Source organism: Lissotriton vulgaris, chromosome 8, assembly GCF_964263255.1.
Source record: "Lissotriton vulgaris chromosome 8, aLisVul1.2, whole genome shotgun sequence".
NCBI lineage: Eukaryota > Metazoa > Chordata > Amphibia > Caudata > Salamandridae > Lissotriton > Lissotriton vulgaris.
The window spans coordinates 1272530388-1272552131 of NC_141696.1; the positions used below are offsets into that span (position 1 = coordinate 1272530388).

General features: G+C 44.3%; 1 protein-coding gene across 3 annotated transcripts in view; it reads right to left on the reverse strand.

Moving 5' to 3' along the window:
- The window catches only part of SGCG (sarcoglycan gamma), a 929299-nt gene that overhangs the window by 401746 nt on the left and 505809 nt on the right, over positions 1-21744 (reverse strand). For all 3 annotated transcript variants that reach the window (XM_086935198.1, XM_086935197.1, XM_086935199.1), the window contains exon 3: positions 15464-15565. In XM_086935198.1, coding sequence (XP_086791324.1) covers positions 15464-15565 — 102 coding nt within the window. The remainder of the gene's footprint in view (positions 1-15463; positions 15566-21744) is intronic.

The following is a 21744-nucleotide window of genomic DNA, read 5'->3' on the forward strand; positions in this document are numbered from 1 at the left end:
TTACGACTATGTGTTATTATTATGCACCATATGTCTGCAAATTAAGCGATTATAACTACCTAAAGTTTGAAAATGCACCAAACATATTTCATCAACACATTCCTATTGTAGTAATAAATAGCCTCCCTAATTTGCAGAAGTATTCTACAGATTATATAGTTATTTAACTAAGCTTTGTTATGCTAGGACATGTATGTCAGAATCACCACACTTTATGCTGCCACTATGTCTGAGGCTGGAAATCAATCTCTCAGCATGTCCCCCTCAGCAATTAGATCCCTATGTGTCACCCCCCCAATTGTAGCACTCTTTTATATCCTTGTCTCCAATGATTCCCTAACGAGGTGAGAGGGGCCCACTCCTGTATAAATCTCATGTTGCTGTTTCAGAACACTGAAATGTCCTTTTTCGCAGAAGTGCACAGGAGGTAAGCAAATGTAACTATTTCTGTTTCAATCTAACTCACATCCATAAAAGATACTGTTTTGGAGTGTGGAATGTTTCCATTTCTATGTTTCATTAGCGTGAATAATGTCAAAATGTGGCTGTGAATAAAACAATGATGATTGAGCACACATTTGCTAGCATTACTAATTAAACAATTACCTTCCCTGGCCCTAAGCCTTTGATATGCACACTCTCCGCAATTAGTGTGTTCTTATAGTATACAGTTAGGCCTGGCTTGAGTGCAACATGTGCATATACCCAGGAAACACCTGACACATATGACAACTGAGTAATCCATATAGCCCCAGATTCTCTAAAGCTTTGCACTGGTACTATCTAGATCCAAAGATTTGTTTTGCACTGAGAAAGCACACTTTTCACAATGCAAAACTACGTTAAGGGGGTATAACCGGGGGAGTTAACACAAACACTTATAGGGTCTGAAGAAAATGCTTATCCTTCATTGTACCCAGACCCAGATTTTTGTCAAAAGTAAATGTTTATTTGGGGCAGGTGCTAACAAGGGGAAATACATTATTTTCTCAACACAAGCGTTGGCAATGCCAAGAGGTCTGCATTGTGAATGAAAGTGCCTTTTGTGTTACTGATAGGCGTAGTCATTCAATAAGTCATCATGCATGCACTCTGCCACTCATCTTTGCCCTCATGCATCCATTCACTAATCCATTTTCTCCTCCTTCCATTCACCCTGTGACAAAACCACAATACAACTCACCCAAACTAAACAACATATGCAAGTTAAATTAAAAGAATACAAGTAGAAATAAAATGCTATATTCTAAACTTGACATGCATATGTTTGCAATGACAAAATGAAACATAGCAGTGGGTGTCTGTCTTGCAAAGGTATTGTAAATCGTTTATAATTGTTATAAACTTAAAGCATGGCCAACACATTTTGAATCACTGTGATGGCCATCTTGGAATATTAAAACAATGATGCAATATGGCCAACAGCATTTCATATTTATATCCTAGGTTAGAAGAAGTGGCCACAAGGATTGTGGCACAATGCAGATGAAAAGAGCCTCAAGCAAGCAACCAGTTACCACTACCTGGAGAGCTGGAGTATTCACCTAATCATTAAAATAAAAATGGAGAAGCAAAGAATGTAAGAGAAACTATAAAATAAGAGTATTCAAACCTAAAGGACTGGCCCGCCAAGCCTAATACTGAAGAGCACTCATTTTCATGTGGATGTACACACATGATCAGAAAATATAATTATTCACAGGGCAAAAGTGGCAATGACTGATGCAGACTGAATCATTACATCATGCAGTTTGCGGTCATGGATGGAAGCAGAATGGAAATGACAGACTGACTAAAGGCAAAAGAAATTGGACCCAAAGATCCTCTATATATGTATATATATATGGATATATAGGCTTTTGCTTGCTGTGGTGCAATAAAACTGAACTTTGACTGCATAAACATCCTGGAGTTCTGCCTTCATAGCTCCAATGATCAAAAGGGGAATAATTTCCTCAAGAGGCTGGGCAAGGCAGGTAAGGACTGAGCGTCACTGTACTAAGAACTGCTTTGTGGATGAAATATATTTACATATGTATGCATTTTTATTATTACAAGATCATGACAGACATCTAAAAAGAGACTCTAGCCAGAATTATTACAGTACAAATATTCTCCACTTAGGGCTTGCCAGAGGCAGTAACCAACAAATGTAATCTGAAAGTTTAACACCTTTCTTTAGGCTTTAATACAGCTAAATAATCCTAAACACCCTTAAATTAGTCTTAATTTTAACATGCTTTTCACAATCAATATGTTAAGCACAACGTGTTTATCATAAGCCAAACATACCAAGCCTCTGGCAACAGAAATGTTTTCCTAGTGAACCAATCAGGCCTGTAGCTGTTATTACCATAACCAACTGAGGCCTCCTGTACTGAGCATAGACTTTCTCAGAAGCCAACTATCAGGCGTACAATCATAAAATTACACAGTATACAAAATTGCAGTTGGCAAAGAAAAATACTATCTCTGCTAAGTGGGCCTTATAAGGACTGTGACAGTACAAATCTTCTGTACCCATGGTTTGTGAGAGGGGGTAACCAGCATCGAAATTCTTGCCTACTTTTGTAATCTGTGACATTCCATGTAACTAAATTCCTATCTATAGGCTTTGTACAGTGTAATAACAACCTACACTTAAACCCTTAAATCCCTCTTGACTTTACCATATGCTTTTCACAATCAACATGTCAGGCCTATTGCTTTTATTGTAACTTTCCATTATAAACAATCAAGCCTATAACCTTTTTAAATTGGTTAGTCACATAAGCAACTCAGACCTAGTGTGTTTGTTCTTAGGCCTTCCCACAAGGCAACTATCAGGTGCACCATAATAACATTACGAATATGTACAATAAACATTTATCAAAACAATAAACAATCCCTAATATTAGAGCCTAATAAGGGTTACCATAGTGAAAATTGTCTATCCCCATGGTTTGTTCAGGTCGGTCACCAGTACCAAAATCCTTGCCCACTAAAGTAATCTGCGAGATTCCATGTTACAATATACCTGCCCTACAGGCTTTACCAGTGTAATAAAAATCCAACTTGAAAAGCTGTTTGCCTTTAACATATACTTTTCACAATAAGGAAGGCCTACTTGCTTTGGCTTAGTGTTTCATTATAAACAGATCAAGAAAGCGGACATAACTTTTCCCATTTATTTGAAGAGGCCTATATTTGTTACCAATAGCTTGACTCTATATATAACGCAGGCCTAAAGAAGTGCCCAGAAGCTGCCAACACTAAGGCATAAATTCAGAAAATTAAAAATATGTACAAAATTACAGTTGGGAAAACAATTTCACCTCATCTTAATAGGGCTTAACAATGATCACCACAGTGAAATTCAACTCAGTGTTTATCTGAGTGGGTGACCAACAGCATAGCCCTTGCGAACCATGGTAATCTGTGAGATTACATGTAACCCAATATCGGTCTACAGCCTGTAATGTAATAAGACATTAATCCACTTTTAGAGGCCTACTGGCTTCATTATATGCTTTTCACAATAAATAATCCAGGCCTACTGCCTTTGTAATAACTTTTCATAATAAAAAGACCAGACCTCGGAGATAGGGCATAACATTTCCCTGCACACCAGTCAAACCTATAGCTGTTATCATTGGCTAGTCCATAACCAACTCATACCTACTGTTCTGAGTATAAGCTTTTCCAGAGGGCAACCATCTGGAATAAAGTCATATAATTGCTAAAGTATTCATAAGTACGGGCCTTATTATGTCTCCAGTACAAATCCTGTGCTAGGCAGCATATAGTTGCCTCTGCACCATGATGCAAGGTTGTACACTATGCAATACATCATGCTTGCGCATCATAGCAGGGGGTGACGGCAGCAGGACAATGTTTCTAGATATGGCACTGCACTATAATTTCCCAATGCACAAAGCAACACAAACAATTTAACTGCTCCACTTCATCGCATGAAAACTCTGTAAACGTAGGCCTTCATGTCAAGAGTTGTTTCCTCCTGTTTTGATCTCTTTGATGGATTTTTTCACATCACTTTATATTTATTAAACCTAAAAACTACAATTGTATGGGCCTGAATCCCCATTTTTTGGTGCACCACTACAAAACAAATTTGCACTGTAAAAGTCTACATCCAGATACTCACAAAGAAGCACCAGTGGAATTTCTAAAGCATAAAAGCAATTAAAACAGCAACAATGATGTCACTGGATGGATGAATTTTCCAACATTGCAAATATTGGGTTAGTCTTGTGAAAATGGTTACTACAGGGCAACATTGGGACTGTAAAATGTAGATAACATCCACAAACCCATATAATTGAGGTTATTAAAGAGCATTTTGCTGGCAATTCCGCACCCTGGAAACATACATAAAATTAGTCTTGTTAAGAGCTTTTCCAGGATGAACAGTAGAAATGTGTGAATTGGTGAAGTCCTAAATATTGGATATTTCTCAATCTTTAAAATAAACTACTCAGTCAATCAATCAGGGGGTTTGTAAAGCGCGCTACTCACCCGTGAGAGTCTCAAGGCGCGGGGGAGGGTAAGCAGCTCCATTCAGTCGAAGAGCAAAGTCTTGAATGTCTTCCTGAAGATGTTCAGGGAGGGTGCGTGTCGGATGTCGATCAGGAGCTCGTTCCAGGTCTTGGTAGCAATGTAGGAGAAGGCTCTTCCACCTGTTCTGGCTCTGCGGATGCGTGAGGTTTCAGTGAGGGCGAGGTCGGCGGATTGGAGGTTTCTCTTGTGTATGTGGAAGGAGATAATTACATTGAGGTCCGGTGTTGTGGAGACATTTGTAGGCATGGGTGAGTATCTTGAGAGTTACTCTCTTCTCAACGGGGAGCCAGTGGAGGTTCCGCAGGTGTTGGGTGATGAGTTTGTGTCGAGTGATGCCAAGGACGAGTCTGGCTGCGGTGTTCTGAGTGGTCTGGAGCTTGTGGAGCAGAGACTTGTTGATCCGGCCGTAGAGGGCATTTCCGTAGTCCAGTCTACTGGTTATGAGTGCGTGGGTGATGGTCTTCCATGATTCGGGGAGATCCACTTGAAGGTCTTGCGGAGGTTGCAGTGTTTGTTGAAGCAGCTTGAGGCGATGGCGTTGACCTGTCGGTGCATGGAGTGGGAGGAGTGGAGTACGATGCTGAGGTTTTGGGCGTGGCCCCTGCGGGTGGGAGGGCTGCTGATGGCGGTGGGCCACCAGGTGTTGTCCCATGCAGAGGGGGAGGGTCCGAGGATGAGGGCCCCTGTCTTCTCCCAGTTGAGCTTCAGGAAGCTGCTACTCATCCAGGATGCAACATCCTTCATTCCTTGCTGGAAATTGAGTCTGGTGGTGATGGGGTCATTGGTGAGGGAGTGGATGAGCTGCATGTCATCGGCGTAGGATACTATTCTGAGTCCGTGCTGTCTGACAATGGTGGCGAGGGGGGCCATGAATATGTTGAAGTGCGTGGGGCTGAGCGACAATCATTGTGGTACTCCGCAGTTGATTTCCATGGGTTCGGACAGGAAGGGTGGCAGTCTGATTCTTTGGGCTCTGCCGGTGAGGTAGGAGTGGATCCAGTCGAGGGCGGTTCCCTGTATGCCGACATCGTAAAATCTGGTGGTGAGGTGGGAGACGGCGAGAGGTCGAGTAGGATCACGCCCGCGGAGTGGCCTTGTTCGAGGATGGTGTGGATGTCGTCCGTGGCAGTGAGTAGAGCGGTCTCTGTGCCATACTCAGGAGCAGTGCTGGCTCGTGTAGGGCGATCCACCGGGCGGTGACATGGTGCGGGGAAGGGGCAAGGTCGGGGGGGTGTAAAATACAGGAAATGGACGATTACAGGTAAGTAACGTAAAAAATCAATAAAACAAATTTTGTTTCGCACGCTGCATCGCATTTGACTTTGCAGCGCGTGCAACAAAATTAGTTTTATTTATTTTTGACGTTACTTACCTGTAATCATCCGTTTCCAGATTTTATACCGGCCCCCACCGTGCCCCTCCCCCGCCCCACGTCACCACCCGGTAGAACGCCCTACACGAGCCTGCACTGCTCATGAGTGCTCGGTACTCTGAACATTGCAAAGTGTGAACTTTACAAGGTTTCAAAAAAGGGAAGCACCGTAGGGGGATTCTAGACACTAAGGGTCTGTTTACGAGTGGGTGGGTTAATTCCGACTTGTGCATAAACACTTGTTTACACATGGGTTGAATTATGAGTTTGGCTGTATTTAATGCATCTGTTGACTATCGGATGCAACACCTACCTCAACTGTTACATTTCAGCAGGTGAAACCTGATGAATTTTAAGAGGGGAAAATGTGTGGTATTTACGTACCATGCAGATTTTGGTGCAATAAACACCAAAATCTGCATGTTATTCCCCTCAAACGTATCATAGGTCTTATTTATCACACATAATAAATAACATACCTGTTCTATCAATGCTTATCTTGTGCAATAAATAATATCTAAACTCATAATCAGGCCCCTTGTGTAGACTTCACCTGTCCCTCCTGCTCCCAGTCACACAAAGATCCAAGGATGAATCATGGCTCTGAGAAGCACCCCACCCTGATATCATGAGACAACCTTGCCTGCCCCATACCCTTCCCTACAAATTTCCCTCATACCTCATACCTGTTGGTGCATGAGGCTGAAGGCTGTGACAATCTTATGCTCCAAAAGTCTCACCCAAGGGACGTCCAGGAGCAAGAAATCATCAGAGGGAGGCAGGCTTAGATTATTTACTGTTCTTGCTTAGAGGTGATTCAGGTGAAGTAAGCAATTGTAAATGCTAAAATTTCCCTACTGCACAGGCGTAATCAAAGTATCACCTACCCCCATTGGAATGGAAAAGAGGGAACCACATATTTATAAAGGGTTTAAGGGACGGGATTCTTTACCAGGAAACAAATTCTATGAGAAGAACAATAACAACTATTTGAATGCACTTCACTTCATGACTCATACATGCAGAATTCCCAACCAACAGAAAATGTGAATGAGTGAATTTTGGTTGCGTAAGTACAATCATTATATAGATTCTGGGAGTACTCCTAGGATAATTTGTGTAGCTCCAGAAAAGGTAGAACCCTTTAAACTTATATGAGCAGACTTTACATTTTTGTCAGTCATTTTTATAGTAGAGACTAGGCAGCGCATGCACTGTATCTTCGAGGCATGCCTTATTCACTCTGTGGGCTTACAGCCTGCCCATTGCCTTTTTATTTGTCCCTTCAACTGTCGTTCAAAAATGCTTGCTTGTTAGTGGTTAATCCTTCCACTTTGTCCCTCCTTTTTATGTTTGGTTTCCTCCCACAGAACACTGCTCAATTACTGTTAACATTACATTTCTGTGTGTATGTGTTCCTTTGGGGGACTAATTTTTTCTTTGATTCCTGCTCCTCTCACTATTTGCCTGTCTTTGGTGGTTCAACTCCAATGCCCGTCACTTAATCTCCCTGTCCTGTTCAAATGCCGGGATGAAATATCAGAAGCTTCACAAGCTGTTTTCGAAGGCACCTCTTTCACTTTTCTGACTTCAAAGTGAGAGGATTTCCCTCAAACCCCTCCTGTTTTGCTGTTTGTTGCTATAGTAAGACTCGGTCACCTGATCTTCAGCAGCTCAATCTTGCAGCACAGTTAAGGACAAGGCTTGGGCAACTTCAGTCACATTTTCCATGACGCTTGTTTATATAATGTGAACTTGAGCGAATCAAAGTTCTTGGAGTGCTTTACATGAGCGCTAGTTACATTACAGAATGCCAGGTTAACTTTAGGGAGCATTTTTAGAGAGTGCAAATGCGACTGACTCAAAGGTATTGAAAAGCTTTGCAAAAGCGCTAGTTACATTACACAAGGTCAAGTCATTTTTTTTGTTTTTAGGTGTGCGGAGAATAAATAATGCCTCCGCCGACCCGGTTATTTATTTTTACCCCCACCACCTAACAAATTGGAGCATTCATCTCTTCCACCTCCTCCCATGTCACTGCATGCCCGACCTGCTGCCTCTTCTTGTCAACGTCTGCCTCTCAGAGCTCTAATTTCAAAGCACATTCAAGGTATCTCCCAGGGACTATGAGACATTTTTATTATATAATGTGAACTCGAGCAACCTGAAGGTTTTGGAGTGCTTTACATTACACAAGGTCAGAATACTAGTGGGTGGAATGTTTATAGAGCGTGAACTCAACTGACCCGAAGGTATTGGAGTGCTTTACAAAAGCACCAGTTACATCCCACAAGGTCGGGGTAATTTTTTTGTTTTCAGGTGCGCAGAGATTAAGTGATGAAGACGCTGCTCCTGTTTATTCATTATTTCTCCTCTACCTGACAAATGGGAGCAGCATTTATCCACCTCTCTTCCATGTCTGCCAGGGTGGGGGTCGGTTTTGGAACCCTGGAGAGCAGTTTTTGTTACTGGGGGCTGGTAATGTTGCCCCCTGTACCAAATCGTTAGTGGTTCATACCACTAGCACTCCCCCCTTACCCCTGGGCCGGCCGAGTTGTTTGCCTGGGTAGGTTTTGGTTCCCAGTCCCGCCAGCCATGTTGCTTCATGCCCACCCCATGCCCACCCCACTGTCTCTTCCTGTTGTCCTCCTCCTCTCAGAACTCTAATTTCAAAGCACATTCAGAGCAGCTCCCCAGGGACACAGAGACTTTTATATTAGGTCTCAGCCTGTGATGGCTGCACATGTGCAGTCTCGTTGGTGAGATTTAATGTTTCTGAGTACGTTTAGCCCCGCCCCTCTTTTCCATTGGCTGGCGTCACCATTCACGCTAAACTGTGGCCAGCCATTGGAAAAGAGGTCACAGTGATGTACTCTTTTCTCTTTTGAAGCCGTCCCACTTGGACAGGCTTCCTTGACGTACGTGTGTGGTAAAAGATTTCTTATCTTCTTTTTAGGCCGAAAAATGAAGAAGATAATAAACCTTTTACGCCAGCACCTCTACTCTCCATGTTGCCACTCATATTTCTATTCAACGTCCTTTGTCTGCATCCCTCCTCCTCGCCTCGGCCGTGAGCAACGTGGTGCGGCCGGGTGGTCGTGGGGAGGGCAAGAGATCCCAGCTGGGCCGGTGGGGCTGCATCATATCATCCTTCAGAGGTGAGGACTGCGGAACCCCTCTACCCCTCTGAAAGTGTCTGCGGTGTTTTTGGTGGGCCCCCGCTGCCATTGCACTAAGCTCTGTCCTCAAATCTGATTGAGCTTCCAGTAAGTGTCAGCAGCTGGCGGCATGGCATGCGACTGAAGTTATTGCCGGAGGTCTGACCCACAAGAATGTCTAAAGACCGCAAACATGGCAACTCACCGCCCCTTGACGCAGTATAACATGGTGGGCGCTGCAACGGGGAAACGGCTCTGCATCTGCGCTCCTGGAAGCTGGGAGAAATGCTGACGGCTACCATTTTAGATTTAAAAATATACCTGGAGAGCATTTTAAAGGGTCATAGTGAAGAAGATATCGCTGCAACATGAATGCGCAACCTGGATAACCTTTGGGCTCAGCGAACTGTGGAGCAGCTTATCACCCACTCGTACTGGGTGTAGATGCGGATTCTGCGCTGCCCACAGAGGGGAGGGGAATACCAGGTGAGAGTCATTGGTGGGGGCCTCGCCGGTCTGTGTGATTCTCTTACAAGCATTGAGCCAGCTGATGCCTTTTCGTTATGGGCACCCTTACGAGGCCACGCTGAACTTTGGGCAGCTTGTTGAAAACAGAGAAAGGAACAGATCAAGTGTTGCACTCCCATTGGCTGGCCTGGTCACGTGGCTGCCTAACTTTATTCAGTTGACACGCGGGGCACTGAGTACCAGCACCCAGGGCTTTACCCGCGCTTGGGTTACAGCGGCGGCGAGCAGCCGCCCCCACTGCAACAGCAGCAAGCCTTCGGCTGCGCCCTGGGCCTCACCGTGCCCCCATGGGGCCACGGCCAAGCGCCGCCCGCCCCCCAGGGCCTATTCCCTGGCATGGCCGAGACCCCCGCCCTGGCCGGCCTCCACTCACGCGGCCTGAAGAGCCAGAACGGGGTGGCCCCCAAGCAGCCGGCCATCGTCTACCCCTGGATGAAGAAAGTGCACATCAACATGGGTAAGCACCGCGCGGCTTCATCCTGCCACAACTAATTTATGAGGCCTCAGCAATTACACTCATCATAAATTTTTATTGCTGGGGAAGGAGGCCAGTGGCCACATGCTGCTGCCGGTGCACCTGGCATGGCGGAGCAGCGGGCGTAGTGGCAGCTTGATTTTTTTTATTGTTGCTGCTCATGCACTGTGTTGTTCAACTTTAGTTCTTCACAAGGTGTGCGCCCCCTTCCTACCGCGGGTGAAATGTATACACCTAACCCAGTTGTTCATGCGCCTGTCTTATCTGCCAAGTCTGCGTACGCCCCTACTCTACCTGTTCTTGCTCAGTGCCCCCTCCCTAGAAGTTGGCCCCATATGTCCCCCACCTCTAGCTTCCCCTGCTTTCCGCTCCCAGCTGCCCCTGCAGCACGTGCTCCATTTTAGGAGTTGCTCCCGCTGGAGACCTAGCCCGCTCTAGACCCGCTCCTCTGGTACTTGTGAGCTTTGACATTAGTCTGGCGGTGCGAATTTCCCCATGGTCTCGGATTGCTTTGTGTCTCTCAGGGAGGGGCGGGACTCTTTTTCTCGCTGCCCCCTGTGCTTTTCTAGCTCAATGGAGATGGTCGCTCCGGCCCCGTCGCTGGAGGGTGGACTTCGCTGAGCTCACTAGCATCTCCGTGCCATCAGGGTCTTAGCAATATTAACCCCCAGCCGGTACAGGTTTGAGGTACTGTATTAAATATTTATTTTATTTTTATTTTATGAATTTTATATAGCGCTGGCTAGACCCGAAGGTATCGGAGCCCTTTACATAAGGAATAGTGAGTTGCAAGTTACAAAATATAGCGCCCACTCTATTTGTTACAAGCTTTATTTTCTATAAAACTGCAGGTGCTTAAAGTATTTCATTCCTGGTAGCAACGACTATTGTCTGCGAGTCCCTTTACTTTTTATGGACGTGGCACATCAGATATGCAATACTTGGGTTATTGAAGGACAGCGGCTTCGGTGTAACCCCCTCCATGCTTAAATGTCATTGTATTCTATCTCGTCTATCCCCATCTGGGTCCTCTGTCATTGAAAAATCCAAAAGGCAATTAATGCCAGACCTGCTGGCTTTGTCAACTCATGTATGTTGTAGTAAGCACTCGATGAAGAGAGCATGTAAGCCTCTCCCTAGCGTGCCTCATTCACCCCGCTCCGCGTTGTTCCCTCCCTCGTCGGCTCCCCTCGATGTTGCTTTCTCTCATGACTGCTTTTCCTCTACTAACCTTTTTTGACTTTATTTGTGTTTCATGCCCCTGACACCCACTCCCGATTCCTCGTTTGTCCTCTCTCCCACCACCTAACCTAAAAGGGCAAGGGCGCTCGAAGCACCGTTTTTTTCGCCCTTGGGGTATGCTGCACAGCAATCCTATTGGTTTTGCCAATACTTGTTTATTCCTGCATCATTATCCATTTTCTCGCTCAATTAGTAGTACGATTTTGCCCCTTTGTTATGTTTGTAATACATCCATGTAATGGTTTTCTAGACAGCTCAACCACAGGAACTCTGACCCCATTACTAACATTAAGAGATAGCTCCGATGTACTACATAATGTAACAATTGCTGCATCCTATATGATGCTACCCAAGTTGCACACAGCACTTCTGTCCGATACCATTGCCGTAGTGTGTGTATTTTGTGTGGTATAAGAGGAGTCCCTGGCTGTCAAAAGGATGGCTTTTAAAGAAAGAGGTGTGCTTTATTAGGGATAGGTGTGTTGTGGAGGAGATGTGTAATCTGATCAAAGCAGTGGGATGCTGATCCAGCTGTGAACCTCCAAAGTGTGCAAGGGAAGCTCTTCGGTCTATGTTGTAATCCTGTAAAACTTTTAAAACCTATGGCATTGCTCTGCTGCCTGAAATGTAAGGTGTTCTAAAATCTGTTTGCTCATGGATAGCGTTATTGTTCTACTGTTGATCATTGTATCTTCAGGGGTAGCCAGAAAAAAGTACAATTCCCTTGAACAGGACTATACAGTGTTTAATAAGAACAATTAAAACCTAAATCACAGGAAATCATAAATATCTTGACACACTGAATAAAAGAGGAAATCGCAATTTATTCTGTATACATACAGTAAAAGTTACACTAAGTTACAGTAAATACTTAAACTGAACACATATAGGGGATTTTAAATAAAAACAAGTCAATACGACACAAAAATAACATAGCATTCAATTATGACCCGCATAATCGGTAAAAGAAAGACAGAAACAGTAAGACATAAAAATTGTACAATACTCCTAGTATATTCGGACTCCTAGTTAATCACATCGATGTCGTATGTATAGAACATCTGTATATCTACAACGATGAGGGAGTCTTGAATTATACAACTTGAGAAAGAGGTAGCACCACTAGCAGGGAGCGGCTGGCATCTGTGACCAGAGACATCGATCTGTTCTTCTACTGGTGGTAATGTGTAGCCAAAGGGATATTACCACATTCACAACATGTGGGATGTGTAAAATCTTATAAATGGGCTCCCTAGAGTGAAACAATAGGGTATTGTTACAGATAGAATGTAACAGGTCTCACCTTTCATTAAGTTAAAGCCATTTGCTTTGCTATACTATACCATTAGCAAAGCAAATGGCTTTAACTTAATCAAAGGCAAGACATGTTGCATTTTCAGTGCTTGTTATATAATGTGAACTTGAGAGACCCAAAGGTGTTGGAGCGCTTTACATAGTGCTAGTTAAAATACACAAGGTCAGATTAATTTTTTGGTTGTATTTTTATGGAGCATGAACTCAACTGACTTGAATGTATTGGAGCGCTTTACAAAAGCACCAGTTACATCACACAAGATCAGGTTTTTTGTTTTTAGATGCGTGGAGATTGTGTGATGGGTGCATTTTGTTGTTGTTGTTATATACAGTGCTTCTATACCCAAAGGGTTGGGACAGAGGGCGGGGGCAGAGCTAGCTGGTAAATGGATGGTGCGAGCAGTGTTTTGAATGGAAAACTCTGGAGAACGATGCCTGGTGAATAGAGGCTTGGGGAGGAGGGATGTGCCGTCTCCGGCTTTGGAAAGTACTTCACTGCTTTGCTTCATAGACTGTACAAGACTCTCGAGATGCAGTCGCACACAGATTATAGTGTTGTTGACTTGCATCGAGACACTTGTCTTTGTGTCTGTGTGTTTAAAAAGCCTTGGGATGTGCCCATAAATGTTTCCCGAGGCAAGCATGTATTCCTGAATCACACTGCATGGCTCAGTGTGTAGTAATTGTATAGCTCTTCAATCACTGGTGGCACAGCACCCGGGATAATGTGCTGCTTGGCTAAACACTTATAAGGTTCCAAAGGCGAGACCTATTGCCTATGCGAATGCCGATTGTATGTTGGTCCCATTGTGATGTTTTAAAAGTTTTGTGTTATAAAAAAATTATTCAATTTCTATAAAATGTGTAATGTGTTGTAAAATGCGGTTCACTCTGTACTTGGTTTCAGTTTGCACATGCCTGTATTTAGTTGGCCAAAACAAAAAGAAAAAAAATAAGGGAACAGAGAAAACCCACGTTTATAAAATGCCGGCACATTTTCGTAATTCAGAAAAGGATCATTTGGCATTTTACATTGGAATATCAGCATTCGTTATTAGCAGTCTACAATAATTTAAATATAATACTGAAAATAATTTTCTCTCTTCAAAATCTATCGAATGAAGAAATATATTCAAGGATTTCTGGGGTAACGAGTCCAATAAAAAAACAAATGTCTAAGTCAGTTCTACAATTCCAAACCACAAAAGGCTTCGCATTCGTTGATTAGCAAGCATCCTTTAGATTTAAAAGGGAGCGTTTGTAGTGTTTGGGATAATAGATTCCACCTTCAATCAAGGGTTTGTATTTTTGATTAAAATATGATGTTACCTATGGGATTCTCTGCTTCCAAGCTCTCTTGAAACTTGAAACAGCTTCTATTGCATTACAGGAAAGGTCAGGGTTTTTTTCGCTTTGACATGTAAAGTATTAATATACTCCCGCTGGACAAGCTCTCTCTGTTCAGCTTGTTAATAAGTACCTGACCAGCAAGATCTAAGAGTCTGGTCGTTTGCTTGACACGAACATTGTTTTCATCAATATTGAATGGTGTACACACACGCCTGTGCGCACACACAGACAGTTAACTCCTCATCACTAAAAATCACTAAAAAAGAACGGGGACAAGACAGAGCTAAGGCTTCTAGGCCCTGCTGATCCTAGGTCCTTCAATGCTCTATGGCCACCCTGTCTGGGCACCCCACCCGGCACCCAAGGATAACATCAAGAGCCTCGGGGTGTGGCTGGACAGATCCCTATCATTTGGCATTCAAGCTACCAAACTCTCGGCTACCTGCTTTGGCCTTCTTAGGGTGCTAAAGAAAGTTCTTCATCTTTTACCTATGGAAGCTAAGCAGGTAGCCATCCAGGGTTTGATCCAGTCCCGCCTGGATTTCAACAACGCCCTCTACCTTGCGGCCCCAGATTACACACTGCGGAGACTTCAAACAGTGCAGAACTGTGCAGCTCGCACACTACTTCAGCTCACTCGTCGACAATCTGTGAGAGCTGGCTTGATCAGCCTACACTGGCTCCCAATACGCCAAAGAATCCACTTCAAAGCCATGTGTATTGCCCACCAGGCTTTTTGGGACACAGGTCCTCTGCTCACCCGTAACCTAGTCTCCCACTACCATCCAAGCAGTAATCTTCGCTCAAACCAAGCCTTCATGGCCACAGCACCCAGAATAAAAAAGGCCAGATCAGGCGGTAGGACCTTCAGCCATAATGCTTCCAGGACGTGGAACGCCCTACCCCTTCATCTGAGAGCCAACCCCAATCTCTCCTCATTCCGGAAACAGCTCAAAACATTCCTCTTCAACTCCCCACAGTAACTCTCTGCCAGTGCTCCTGCTTCCGCAAATCTCCACTGCTGGTTCCTAGCGCTTGGACGCCCCCGGGCAGCAATCGCGCTCTACAAATCCACATACAAATACAAATACAAATACATGAAGATTGAGTCAACCTTTGATATTTAATTTAAATAAACCTGTTGGTTTGGGTCCCAATAGTCTCTTTTTAAAATCACGTTAACTGCATCAGATAGATTCCCAAATAAAGGTTGTTCAGGCTGTGGTGTGTTTGAGATTAATTTGTGTGTACATAAGAACATTTTCATTTTAATTAGTACAGTTCAGTTCTGAAAAAAAATAATCATGCGGACGTTTTTGGGAATTTTTAACATACATCACACTACAATGTACGTTATGCTAAAAGCTCACTAGAGTTTCACAACAGCAGACTAGACATTCTCGTTTGGGCCAATGACCCGTTGACTGTGAACAGCCCTAATGGTGACTTCCATAAACACACTCTTACCGTTCTTGAATGGATTTCTTTGGCGTACAACGGGAACAGGAATTCCGACTCTCCTTCCAAACGAAGTCCCTCACTTGTAACACGCAGATGACCCATTCCAGTCTGTGAAGACAAACAACACGTCGAGTTTAGGACTGTCCCTTCGACCACTGTGAATTGTGTTCCACCTGCACAGTTTCAGAACAACACAGTTCAGGATGATATTTTATTTTCTTGCAGGTAAAACATGTAGTTAAATGAAACTCAGACATTTTAAAAGGTCATGTTACATGTGTAGTGCACACTGTAAAAGAGATCGTTACATGTGTAGTGTGCACATCACTTCCACAGGATTAATCACCTAAATGACTGTGCTCGACCATTATCAGCAATAGCCGTGCATGTGACAGCAGAGGGTATTTAATTCATGTTCTTTGGGCATTACTATTGGCGGACAATTCAAGTTCATCAGCACAATTGAGGCGCTTATGACTGCCTTTAAGGCACATCTGCAGCTTACAACTGTCCTAGGAAAGTCCAAAGTACATGAAATTCCATAAAAAGAAGACAGCAGATCAGGAAAGTCACATTTACATATTGTTAAATTGTTTTTTAAAGTATTTTCTTCCATATGTCACTTTAAAACTGGGACGATTAGTTCCCTTCCCACAATATCTGCAGCAAATACATCTGGGCTTCCAGTTATATCTTAAATATGCACATGCGAGTGGAAAATACACATTGTTGTAATTACCAAGAAAGTTACACCTGGGTGGCTTTGCAAAACATTTGAAAGACATCTCTCTTGTCTCCCCCCAACCACCCTTACCACACACACACAGCCCTGGGGTCACATATGAGAGAAAACCATGGAAGTGTAAGACACTTTTCAGTAACTCATGCACCGCCGGTTTTTGAGCCTTTGTACACATTGTGTAATTAACGATCTTGTAAATTACTCCCATCTACCAGCAGAAGTCAGTCGTAGGTGTGCCACATTTCTTATTTTTTCTTTGTAAATCAGGGCACGTACCATAATTAGTAGATGAGCACAGCTGTATGACTGACCATATCCTATGCATTGGCTGCGGCAGGTTTCAATAGTTCCCAATACTCAATAGCACCTACAGAGACTTTTATGAGTCGCTCTATAAGGATGACATCCTGTCTTCCACGCAATGTGTATGTAGTACTTAGAGAGCGGTGCTCCCTGTGAAGAATAGGCTCACATGAATATTTAGATATATTATCTTTATTGGAGCCTAGCGACCCTGATGCATAATACTCATAACCCCTAGTCTTAACTAAACTATTTATCCCTTGGAAACCTTCCACCCTTCTCTAATAGAACATCTGCCCTTACCAATCCAGGTGACATCACAGTCAGTGTCACCACATTTATTATCCCATCATTACTCTTCCGAAAGAGGGTAAGGACCCAACACTTGGCAAAAGCATTTAGACCAATCTCACTAATAAACATAGATGTGAAGATCTATGCTAAAATGCTAGTTAAAGACTGGAACATTATTTACCATGCCTAATTAGTTGTGTCCAGGTAGGGTTCATTACGTGTCAAATGACAACACTTTCCTCATGTCATATCCTAGAAAATGGCCACCTCCTCTTATACTGTTGTGATAACATTAGATGCTGAAAAGGTGTTTGATAGGGTCCTGTCAACATTTCTCTGTGAAACACTATTAAAATTTAATTGAGGTGCAGATAGAATGGTGATGGCACTCTATATTGGTCCCCATGCCAGAGTGCGGGCTGGTGGTCTCTTCTGCCCTGCCTTCATGCTAGAGAGAGGAACAGGGCAGGGCTATCCGCTATCTCTTTCCCTTTTCATCCTGACCCTGGAACCCCTGCTCCATAAAATCCAATCCAATGACTTCTTCACTGGTAGTGACATTGAAAGAACTACCATGAAAGTGGCCACTTATGCCGATGATATTCTGATTGTGACTGAGAATGCATTAATACATATGGTCGATGACTATTCCTTAGCTGTGGGATACAAACTCAAGAAGGACAAATCAGAGGTTAAGGGATAAAACTATATATGCACCAGAGGCCTCTTGGATTATTCAAGGCTGGCCTGGCAACCACAGTTTTTAAAATGCTTAGGCACTGAATTGGGGTCAGATGTGATAGAAACCATACAACACAACAAAATATTGACATTGAACAAAATAGAAGACTTGTTGGATGGGTGGAAACCTAAATTTATCACCTGGTGGGGGCATAGAGAGACAGTTAAAATTATGGTGACCCCAAAAGTCAACTACTTAATAAACATGCTGCCATTATCCCTGTCCAAGTACTTCAATAAAACATTAGATAAGATGTTAGGAAAATTCATGTGGCAAAACAAACACCCCAAGATATCCATCAAGAAAATTAAGACTTCCCAGAAATTTTGGCCGAGTAAAATTGACTGACTTTAAAAACAATCAAACTGCATTTCTAGCCAGAAACAGCGTCTTATGGTTCTGTCAAGCTAGACTATACTCCTTCATGACTCATAGTTGAAGGAGATCCTTGAGGATATATATCAAATTATGCTCAGGCCTGCCAAGATCAGACCCTCCCATCCGGCCAAATACTTTTTCAACAACACTAAATGGACTCTTTTGAAAATAGGCAAACTCCTAGAGGTCCCAATACAAGAATCTAATTTGTCTTCACTTTGGAATAGCTCTGAATTTAGAATACATGGTACACCTGTGCATTGGTGTTCCTGGTCCACCAACGGCATCCGCTTTTTGAAATAGCAGGGCACACCACAACAACATCTCTCCTTTAAAGAAATCCAGCACCAGTGCAATCTGTTGGAGTTGGATTTCTAGGACATCCTTAACTTTAAAACTTATGTAACCAAGTCTACATGCTCTCATAAGGACCCCTCTCTGTCTACACTTATATCCTCCTTCAACAAATCCAGTCACCAAATTTCCAAAGTTTACCACCTGCTATAAACCAGAACCATGTGTCTGAATTTCAACTTATTAAAGACACGGACGCGTCCGATAGCACATCTCCGAATAATTGAGGCCTGATTTGGAAATCGGTTGTTCCCCATCAAATTGCCCCTTCCCTGTCCCAAACTAAATATTGGCCCCTACATAGGCCCTTTTGGACCTCATCACGTCTCCACAAGATGCCCCTTAGGGAAGAACCAACGCGCTGGAATTGCAATAGCGTCCAGCGGGGTTGTCGCATCGCCTCTCTAGGGTCTCAGGAGTGATGCATCACTTGTTTTTCAATGCTGCAGCTTTCACTCAGAACTTTTGTCGCATCCAACGGTACTTTTTGCTAAAACGTGATGCAACTGTGGATTATTTTAACGCAACCCTAAGAACTCTTTTGAAACCATATTCTTGACCTGTGTATGTTGGATTTTTGTTGCTTTGGTCTTGTTTAGTTTAGATTAAATACTTCTATTTTTCTAAATTGGTGTGGAGTCCATTTGTGGTGTTTTCACTGTGTTACTGTGAGTGTTGGTACAAATACTTTACACATTGCCTTTGATAAGCCTGTCTGCTCGTGCCAAGCTACCAAGGGGATGAGCAGGGGTTATCTAAAGAGTGTATCCCCGTTACCCTGACTAGAGGCCAGGGTCACTATTTGTCACAAGTATCTACCTGTGCCTAACTAGAGACCCCGAAATCTAACAATAGACATCCTACTGACTATGGCCTTTAGGTCAGTGCTCAACAACTGGATAAACGCTTTTGCCTCCTCCGTTAAGTCTTGGCTGAACTGGATTTCACACTTAAGAGGAGCTGACAATATTGCTTTTCAGCACTCTTCTTTGAGACAGCAGCTTATCTTAGTATTGAGAATGTTGGACAAGTACTTTTGCCAGCACCAAACCCCCCTGAACTGCCCGCTCTACGACTCATTATTAAACCATGTTGTAGATAGGTGATTTGACTCTCATTTTTACTTACTAGCACCTTTATAATAAGGAGATGAGCATTGGATATATGTTTAGATACCTATGTCCCGTCATGATGTCCTATTTATTTTAAAATACGATTTGTTTACATTTGGCTTTACCTGTATCTTGTCGCGGATTGCTCACCAACGATTATTCTTCGTATTCTCTGAGGTTTATTATCATGCTGACTGTCATCCAGAGATAGGCCTATGAACAAGATTTTTCACAGACTTGTCATGTTAACTACTGCTGTACTCCATTTGTTTTCTTTTCATAGAGCTTTTTAGAAAAACTTTAAGCCATGTTGTACAGCAGCTGTCACTGCTGTGTAACATGTCTAGCTAAACTTTGATAAACCCACTAGTTCCCTCTGGCCGCTGTTATAGGAACAATTGGTGACTGTGGTAAATTAAGGACTTGTAATTTCCTAGTTTGAATGTTTAACATTGCCGTTTGTTTGTGTTTTATGAACTGCGTTATTGAGTCTGTGAAATTAAGGAAAATTCTTGACTGAATTCTTGACTGGAGTGACTCACTGCATGGCAGTCTGACCATTTGCAATTGTGTCCACAAGAGGAGGTGAGCTGCAGAGGGGATCGGTGCGGCGGGGTTGGAGCGTGGGGTCTCGCTGCTGCACCCGGCTGTTACCCCCTGGCGCGACCGCTCACTGGGCCTGAGGTGCTTTCCCCGCCTTTGGTGACTGGGCTGGCGCTGCGTGTGGCGGGGGCTGTCGGCGGCTGCGGTGTGCGCGGGCCCTGGAGTGCGACCGTCTGCCTCCCATTCGCCCAGAGGGATCCTCACAGCCTGCTTGCTGCTCGTGCACACCAGGACCCGCGGCCGGCGGGACTGGTGGGAGTTGCAGCCTCACCTCACTCGCCAGTCCTTTGCGCGGTGGGCTGCGGCACCAAGACTGCCTCGCTCGACCTGCGGTCCCCGGCTACCAAATTTGGGACCTCCTGCTGACTGTTGCAGACAGATCACTCCTGCAGTGTATGTTTGGAGGGGAGCGTAGGCCTCACGAAGTTGGCGCTGGGGGGGCAGAACCTGGCACTGCGGCACACAAGATATTATTAACCCTGCCACGGGCACCTGGACTGACCCTTGATCTGTGGGGCCTGCGCTTGTGGCCCGTCTCTCCCCTCCATACACATTATTGAACATTTCTGGTCCCAAAACTACCCTACGCTCCTGCAGCCCTAGTGAGCCTGTATACCCTCAAGGGGGGGAGGTGCAATTTTACCCCTATTATGATGCTGTGAGCCACTGTAACGGGGTTAACACTCACATTCACTGAGGTGGTACAGCCTACATATGGAAACCGCCACGCACGTTCATTGAGTTCCCACCGGTGGTCTGGAGGGATCCGTTGGAGGAGCGGACGCGCGTGTGGGCTTAACACTCTACAGAAGCACGTGTAGCACACGTGCGAATGGTTGTTTGCCCTGTGCTCGCTGGGCTGCCCCGGGAGTAGACACGGAGCTTCTCGTCACCGCATACCACCGCAGATCCTCCCGTCCAACCGCAATGGGAAAGCCAGACAATCAACAGCTGAAGCTCACCTTCGACACCAGGAAAACTCCCGATCCCAGCTGGGGACAGATGACGAACAGGCCAAATCTGCATCCACATCCACTTCGGACCTGAAGGAGCTGCTGCTTGTAATGCAGTCCAGCTTGACTTCCATCGAGTCCAAAATGGACTCCATGTCGGCTAGAATGGATGGCCTTATGCATAGGGTCGAAAAAAACGGGGACCGGTTAACTGAAGCGGAGAGGCGGATATCTGACCTGGAAGACTCAACAGTAGTTACGAATAATCACACTCTTGAAATGGATAAAGTATTGAAGGTGATAGCCGCCAAGAATGAGGAGCTGGAATCGCGCTCAAGGCGCAACAACCTCCGCATATTAGGGATACCAGAATCCACTGCAACCGGGAAAATGGAGGCTTTTGTTGAACGCTTACTCCGGACACTGTTTGGGAGAGAAGAATTCTCAACAGTCTTTGTGGTTGAAAGGGCGCACCGGTCGATGGCAAATCGTCCTCCCCAGGGACTCCCCCTCCCCCAATAATAGCTAAAATGCTAAACTACCGCGACAGGGACACAGCCCTCTGCCTATCCAGGGAGAAAGGACGCCTACAGCATGAAGGGTCAGAGATCTTCATATATCCGGACTTCACTGTGGCTGTGCAGGAACAAAGGCGCAAATTTCTTCCGGTCAAACGGAAACTCCAGCAACTTGGTATTCCCTATGCCATGCTGTTCCCTGCACGCCTGAAAGTCACGGCCCAAGGCAAACAACATTTTTTTTACAAACCCACAGCATGCTCAAGACTTCATCAAGACTCTGCCCAG